At 49.9% G+C, this 8353-nt stretch overlaps 1 protein-coding gene across 2 annotated transcripts in view; it reads right to left on the bottom strand.

The window, feature by feature from the left end:
• Positions 1-2968: 2968 nt before the first annotated feature.
• The window catches only part of LOC110290907 (polyamine-modulated factor 1), a 17782-nt gene continuing 12397 nt past the window's right edge, over positions 2969-8353 (bottom strand). Inside the window, exons 3-5 of one of the 2 annotated variants that reach the window (XM_021157800.2) lie at positions 7679-7779; positions 4707-4902; positions 2969-3397 (exon numbers count right to left, since the gene is read on the bottom strand). In XM_021157800.2, coding sequence (XP_021013459.1) covers positions 3344-3397; positions 4707-4902; positions 7679-7779 — 351 coding nt within the window. In that variant the 3' untranslated portion in view covers positions 2969-3343. The remainder of the gene's footprint in view (positions 3398-4706; positions 4903-7678; positions 7780-8353) is intronic. The other variant, XM_021157801.2, reaches the window with a different exon arrangement.

An 8353-nucleotide genomic window follows, 5' to 3' on the forward strand; every position in this document is an offset into this window, starting at 1 on the left:
ATTATGATTTGATATCTAAGTTAATTGTCAAAGGCAGAAAAAGAATTAGAGAAACTTTAGGAAAGACTTGGATATTATAACATTACCTTATATTGCAGAGCAAGCAGGTGGATTGATTCATTTTTCTGATTCCTTTGCTCTTTAATTTTTGCATTTTATGGGTCAAATTTTGTATCATTTGCCTAAGAATCCCTTGCTTCAATTTCTTTCAACCCAAAAGGTTATTTCTCCAAAAAATTACTCAAGTGTCCCCTTGGTTAGTCTTGTTACTGTGCTCACTGATGGTTCTCCCACAGGCAGGGCTGATTTGGTATCTGAAGAGATGACTAAGGGTTTTATATTAGATGATTAGATAATGCCTCTGCTCAAATGTTATCTGCCATTCTTAAAGCTTTTGAATTTTTTTCCTCAAGCATGTAATATATAAACAAATTCTCAATATGTTTTTCGACTTTTTCCGGTAATTGAGACTGCTGTTATTGATTTTGATAAACCTTCTCTGAGTTGCTGCAGCAGTTACAAACCTTGCTGCTGCAGCATCAGGCTCCGTGCTTTGTGGGGCAGCTATGGGCTCACACCTCTTTAGATAGCCCTTTGCCCTTTGGACATTCCTATGTGGGTTATTTGACTCCCTTGCCCTTACTAGACGCGTAAAGGAAGCTCAGCTGTTTCCTGCTTTACATCATCAGAATGCTAATGCATGTCGACAGAAGTTCTCTCAGACTAGAGAGGCGGCGAGGCAGACCGTCAAAGTCCTGCCCTGCCTGCCTGCCAACTACTGTCCCTGTGGCAGAACTGGGAGTGAATCCTGGAGGCTTCAGGCCTAACTAACATACTGTGGCAGATGGATGTAACCCACGATGCTTCCTTTGGAAAACTGTCCTTTCTTCATGTGTCTGTGGACACATTTCTGGTTTATTTGCTTCTGTCAGAACAGCGGACGCCTTTAAGGATGTAGCTCAACATCTCTTTGGTGCTTTTGCTTATATGGGCCTCCCTAAACGTATCAACACAGATAATGGCTTCGCTTATTCATCAAAAAAAAGTTCTGATTTGTGTCAAAAGTTTAACACAGGACATTACTACTGGAATTCCTTATAACCCCCAGGGGTAGGCTATTATTGAAAGGTCAAATCAGGTCCTTAAGCTTCAAATTACTAAATTGCAACAAGGAGATTGATTATAAATGCCCTTCTCGCCGGGCATGGTGGCACACGCCTTTAATCCCAGCACTCTGGAGGCAGAGGCAGGAGGATTTCTGAGTTTGAGGCCAGCCTGGTCTACAAAGTGAGTTCCAGGACAGCCAGGGCTACACAGAGAAACCTGTCTCCAAAAACCAAAAAAAAAAAAAAAAAGTCCTTCTCCTCGTTAGATTTTTGTCTCATTGACTTTTTGTATTAAATTATTTAAATAAGAATAAAGAGGGTCAGCCGGGCGAGGTGGCGCACGCCTTTAATCCCAGCACTCCGGAGGCAGAGGCAGGTAGATTTCTGAGATCGAGGCCAGCCTGGTTGACAAAGTGAGTTCCAGGGGAAGAAAAATAATAATAATGAGAGTCATTCAGGAACCCAAAGACACTGGGACTCTTTAGGTCCTGTATATTCCTTGGTAAAGTGAAAGGACGTGTCATCCTCCACATGGAAAGGTCCGGATGTTCTTTTGTCACCCGGCAGAGGCTCTGCTTGTATCTTCCCACAGGATGCAGACCCCGATCTGGATCCCAGATAGGCTTATCAGACCTTATTCGCCTCCCAATAATAACAATGCAAAGAGCCCGGCCCAGTCCGAGCCAACGATGAAGATGACGAGTGCGCCTGCGCATGATGAGACCTTCCTGCCGGACTCGGGCAGAGAGGGGACTTGCTTTCGCTTTTACTAGACTTGCCCTCATGTTTGTTTGTTTTGTTTTTGAGACAGGGTTTCTCTGTATAGCCCTGCCTGTCCTGGAACTCACTTTGTAGACCAGGCTGGCCTCGAACTCAGAAATCTACCTGCCTCTGCCTCCCCAGTGCTGGGATTAAAGGCGTGTGCCACCATGCCTGGCTTCTCTGTTGGTTTTGCAGGTAATATTTATCACTTTTTGTTATGCTTCTGATTTTTATTGGACTTATTTGCCTGATCCTCCACTTTTTCATCCTACTACTTGGGACCATGGCCCTGGTTATTATTAATACTAATATTTTAGCAGGAGAGAGTAATCCATATTTTAAAGGAAAATGTGTTGTTAATTTTAATTATTCAGGTATTGCTGGTTCTATGCCAATTTGTTTTACAGTTAGTAAGGATATTTTGGGATACTTTCCACTGGAAAGGAGAGAATTCATATCTGACTCCCCAAGTCCTGCCACTCATTATTAGGGGTGGTAATGCGGAAAGAAAAAGGGACATTTGGTTTTTGAATTTCCTTGCTCCAAAGCGATCAAAATTTAATTATACCTTGTTTCCCCAGCCTACCCCTGACCTGTCTTTGGTAACTCACTCACCAACCTGAATTCAAATAACAGGGGCCAGGTAGGCAGCGTGCCCAGAGGGATAAACCCTGGGGCTTTCTGAAGAGCAGCTAGAAGGGCCTAGGCTGTTTATGGAGACAGAGGAGAGACCACTATGGTGCCTTTTCTGTCCTTAGGGTCACACAGACAGATCTAACCAAGCGGCCCCTGGTTAAGGTGAGGCTCTCAGGCAGGAAAGAGGAATGCCTGCTCCACCCTAGGAAGGACTGACTGGCCCTCCCACTCATGGGCCTTGGGGCAAGAGTGGGGTGGGAGGGACAAGGTAAGTCCTCCTGCTCAGCTACCTGCAGGCCTCATCACTCTCCTGTGCCCCAGAGAGCAGCACGGGGCGGCACTGGCCACGGTGACAGTTCACCTCAGGAAGCCCGGGTCTCTGCACGGGTGACATCTGAACAACCCGCTCTAGGCTGTAGGCTTCCAGAGCCCTCAGACACCTGGCAAGGAAGCCTCCTCACAGATTACAGTGTGGGAAAGGAAGTTTATTTACGGATGTGGGGAGAACATGGCAGGGCCCTTGGGCTAGCCAGCAAGGCAGCAATCAGTCAGGGAGAACAAGGCGGCAATCAGTGGAGACTGAAACCCTGCCCAAATCCTATCCGGGGAGGGGGGGGGATCAGAAGGGCATGGGGCAGCGCTGGCTGCAACTCCCGAAGACAAAGCCTGGTGTCTGATGCCAGGATGGGAGTCCCAATCCTGCAGGCAGAAGATGGCGGCAGGAATCTGAAGGCAGTGTGGCCCCAGCAGAACCTAAGCGGTGGTGGGGACTCCATTACTGCCTGGAAACTGGCTCCACAGGCGCTCTATAGGGCTGGGCCCTGGAGCCCAGCGGCTGTTCACTCGGGCGCCCTCAGCACTGACAGCAGCTCCCTCTGTTCTCTGTGTAGAGCCTGGAACCAAGGGAAAGGAATAGTCGTGTGAGGTGCGACACCAGGCATGGCTCCAGCCCAGGTACCTCTAGAACAGTGCCAAAGCTCTGTGGCTCCTGTCACTGGTCTTGGTGGCATGTGCCAGGAAAGGCCAAGTGGAAGTCCCGACCACCCATAGGTATTTATGGCAGTCTAGATGCCCTAGCCACGTCTCCTGGGCCTCTCCACATTCAATAATGGCTCCCTAAAGTGGCTGCAGATCGTTTGCCCTCACTGGAGAAACAGCCCCCCTAGTGCTCAAACTCCAACCCAGGGCCTAGGCATGCTGGGTAAGTGCTCTGAGCTCCCACACTGGTCCCACAGCGAACACCCGAGGCCCCTGCTGTGCTTCAGACCAGGCCAGGATGAGAGCTGAGCTGGGCTGGGCTGACAGGTTGGGGGGCTATGATTAGGACAATTTATGATCCAGGGGAAAGGGAGTGCTAAGGAGCCCCATGAAGATGGAGGGCAAGTGGCTCCAAGTACCTAAGAGCCAGTGCTAGGGGGTTGGGGACCGGAGGGGCTAGGGCCAGGCCTCCCACCTGCTGCTACCTCTCTGAGACTAGGGCAGGCTGTAGCTCACTGGTCACAGGAAGTGAAAGCCAGAAGGAACCAGGAAACCCCGATCCCCAGAATCAGGATGGTCTATGCCTTAGATAGTAAGTGTCCACTACGCAGTGGATTAGACACAGACTGGGGAGCTGTGACAGATGAAGAGGACCTGATAGTAACACTGTCACTCAGGCCCTTCTGAGACCCTTGGAACTGCAGCCACTAAGAGGCCATCTCACCACCCCATCACACTTGCCACCTGCACCTCCCAGCTCCACTGCCTCAAAAGTCCCTTGGGACCAGCTTCATAAGTCGGCTTTCCCCAAGGGACACATGCTTGCTGCCACCTGTTTCCATGTGCCAGAGGCCAGAAGATGGCAGATTCCTTGGAACTGGAGTTATAACAGTTGTGAGCCGCTATTTGAGGGCTAGGAATGCACTGTTTACGGACACTGGCAGTGCCCGCACGCAGCAATAGCTGTACCACTGCACAGGGCGTGGGCTCCACTCGTACAGAGGCCCAGGCTCGTCCTCTCTGCCCACACTCACCTTGCAGCTGCACAGGAACGTGAGCCGTGCCTGGACTTCAGCACAGGCACGGAGGAGCTAATCTCACAGGTACCAGCAAAGGTGCCGAGTGACTCTGCTGTTGGCACAGCCCACTCCCAGTGTGATCCCTTAGGCTAGGAGGGAGGAAGCCCCCAACCCAGGGAGGCTGAGACAAGAGAAAATCACTTGCCTGCCATGTTTGCTGGAGGGCCCGAACCTGCTGCTGCAGCTCCTCCACCTGCCTGCGCCCGGCCAGGACCGCGTCAGCCAGTTCCTGGTTCTTGGCTTCCTGTTTCCGAACTTGATGGCACAGGGTATCCTGTTGCTTCAGGAAGTAGGGTGCCATGACACTACACAGGTCTTTCTCTGGGATTCCACTGGGTCGCCTGGGGGGCAGGGGTAAGAATCTGAGCACACAGGGGGCTTCTCTCTCAACCAATCAGGGACAGTTCTGCTTCAAGTCTTGTGCTAGGCCAGGACTCTTCTGGGTCCTTTACCTCCCCCCTGCTCCTGATGGAAACTCCAGCTCCCTGCCCTCGGCCTCCCTGCCTATAGCCGGCTCCTCCCCACTCTCCCATCCCCAGCACTGCACACTCTGCAGACCTTGCCTCTGTCTTTGTGACCATGTGTCCAGGCTGGCACATTACCTGATACACTATCTGAGTTAGGGAGGTCAGGGGCAGAGGCAAAGTGACCTTTCCCAGACTGGTAGCTCCTCAGAGATAGCCAAACTCTCACAGACCCTGTAAGAGCTGGTAGGTGACTATGATTTGCCTCATGCTCTAGCAGGGGTGTGGTCTTGCCAGCTGGTAAACCTGCAAGTTTCTGTGAGTGTGTGACATTTGGGATTTTGGGGACTTTTCAGAGGATATATAAATGCTACAGCCCCAAGAGTCGGGTTGCTTCTTTGGCTGGTTGGTCGGGTGGTACTTGGATACTGTTGGTTGTGGTTTGTCACGTAGTCATGTGCAAAGAGATGAAAAAGAAGAAATTAGGTATCCTGTCAGCGAAGATCAAACTTGTCCCAAGGAACTCGACACCCCTAATCACAGGAAGTAGTCTATTGATAGCATGGCCCCCTGCCCCTCTGTCCCTTTTTCTCTCCTGCCTAGTGTTAGGGGGATGAAAGGGAAGAAGTAAAGTGGTGAAAAAAAGAAGAACCCACAAAGTAGCCATAAGACCAGTATGGCTTACAAGTAGGTGTGGATGGATGTTTTAGGGAACAAGACTAGTCAGTGTGTGAGCAAGCAAGCAAGCTTCTATAAATTCTTTTCAGTGGTAAAGCTTCAGCTCCTTGCTGACGTGTGTGGGACATTGCCTGTGGCATCCACCCTGCGAGAACTGCAGCAGCCAGGATCAGGAGGGAGCGTGGAGCTGCTCTTCTGGCTACTTCTCTGGGCTGGGTGAGCCAGAGGACCCTCAAACAGCATCCAATTGGTAACTGACCCGCAGAGGGCTACCTACTTGGATAATGGCCCCTCTGTCAATAGCATCACACCACGGGCACTCTAGTTCCAGCCTCCCTTCTGCACTCGCCTGCAGGCTGCAGCCTGTGGGGTTCAGCCTGAGCCATGCCATTATCATTTTTTCGTTGTTTTTTTTTTTTTCTCTGTGTAGCCCTGGATGTCTGGAACTTACTATGTAGGCCAGGCTGCCCTCAAACTCACAAAGATCTGTCTGCCTCTGCCACCTGAGTGCTGGGATTGAAGGTGTGTGCAAAGACAAGAACAAAAAAGATCTCCAGGCTGGGCCTGGTGGTCCACAGAAATCCATAGTACCTGAGAGGCTATGGCAGAAGGGTCAAGGTTGACAGCCTACAGATCAGGTCTACTGGTGTACACTTTAATCCCAGGCAAATCTTTGTGATTTCTCACCTACACAGTAAGTTCCAAGGTAGCCCAGGCTATATAATAAGGCCCTGTCTAATAAAAGCCTAAACCAGCAACAATAAAAAACTTCATAGGTTATGGCTGGAAAGATGGCTCAGAGATTCAGAGCCCTGGCTGTTCTTCCAGAGGTCCTGAGTTTGATTCTCAGCACCAAACAGGCTTACAACTGTTGGCAACTCCAGCTCCAACTGTCACCCTCTTCTGATACACCAAGCAAGAAAGTATACAGACTCAAGTGTAGGGAAAATGTTCATAGACGGAGAAGAGGTCAGTCTTTAAAAAAAAAGTCAGTCAACCTGACCTAGTGAGTTCAAGGCCAGGTGAGTGAACTTTAAAAATAATTTTTATTAGCCAGGAGGTGGTGGCACACACCTTTAGTCCCAGGACTTGGGTGACAGAGACAAAGGTAGGAGAATCTCCAGGAGTTGGAGGCCAGGTCTGTCTATAGAATGAGTTCCAAGACAGCCAGAGATACACAGTAAAATCTTATCTCTAAATAAATAAAATAATTAATGTTATTTTACGTGTATGGTGTTTTGCCTGCACGTGTGGATGTGTATGTACCTCATGAGTGCCTGGTGCTGGTGGAACCAGAAGAGGGCTTTGGATTCCCTAAACTGGAGTTAAGAACGGTTAGAAACAGCTACATGGGTGCTAGGAACCAAATTCTGGTTTGTAAGAATAGCAGCCAGTATTCTTGACCACTGAGCCATGTCTACAGGCCCCGGCAGAGGGAACTGAGACCCAGTATCATAATAAAATGTAGAGAGAGGGCTAAGGATATAGCTTAGAAGCAGTAGAATCCTGCCTTAGCATGCCCAAGGACTAATACTATAGAGAAAAAATGGTATACGGTAACTCTAGCCTGGGAGCTGTCAGGTATGGGCAGGAAGCAGAAGGCTCCTAGAGCCCAGGCCACTCTGTTCATGATGGCCTCCTGCCCTCCACTCCTCACCCTGGCCACTTTTTCCTGCACATGGCACACCAGATGGCCGTGTCCAGACAGCAGCTGCAGAGGGCAGCCTGTTCATTATTGAATCTCTGGCCTTTTCAACCACACAGAGCAGACATACTTCCTAATTATTTGTTGAATAAACAATCAAAGCCATGTGTCTGGTCATCTAGTCTGTCCATGGAACCAAACCTCATTATCTGGCCCCAGCCCTCAGCCCTCCCTTCTGCTCAGGGCTCCCAGGAACTCAGATATGGGTGAGAGTTAGTGTCCTCCCAGAACTGAGGCCCCCTGCTGGCGAACCCTCTCCCCAGTTCTCACCAGGCTGGCTCTCCGCGCTCTCTGCCTTCTTCTATGATCTTATCCAGGGAGTTCAGGACAGCTTCTAGGTTCCCCTCCTCTTTGATTTCTGAGATTTCCTCCTGAGCAGAGAGGAAGAAAGACCTCACACAGGCCCTCGGGGGAAGGAAGCACCTGTACTGCTAACAGAACTTGGAAGATTTACGCTAATTTTGATCACCCCCCCACCCCCTCCTGAATAGTCCAGTGTCTCTACTGTGTGTGGTTTCTAGAACTAAGAATAAAATCTAAAATAGTAACATTTATTAAACTAGTTTGCTATTATACCTAGTTTATGCCTCAGGTTACTAAAGGTCTCTTCAGAAGCTGGGGGTGTGAAGTGAGTGACAGCTGTCTTGCCCTGGTTGAGCACACACTGCCTTGGCTGGCAATGAGAGCAGGGGACTTTTAAGGTCCACGTTGTTTGGAGGGCAGGGTTACCTGGTGCTACACCTACTGCACTGGATGGCAGTTCTAGGAGATGAGCAGACAGAGACAGCGCACAGGCTGCCATCTTTAAGGACCTGAATGTAGAGCAAAAGCTAATGAAAATGGGCCTTAGCCGGGCGTGGTGGCGCACGCCTTTAATCCCAGCACTCGGGAGGCAGAGGCAGGCGGATTTCTGAGTTCGAGGCCAGCCTGGTCTACAAAGTGAGT

The sequence above is a fragment of the Mus caroli genome, chromosome 3 (genome assembly GCF_900094665.2).
Source record: "Mus caroli chromosome 3, CAROLI_EIJ_v1.1, whole genome shotgun sequence".
Taxonomy (NCBI): Eukaryota; Metazoa; Chordata; class Mammalia; order Rodentia; family Muridae; genus Mus; species Mus caroli.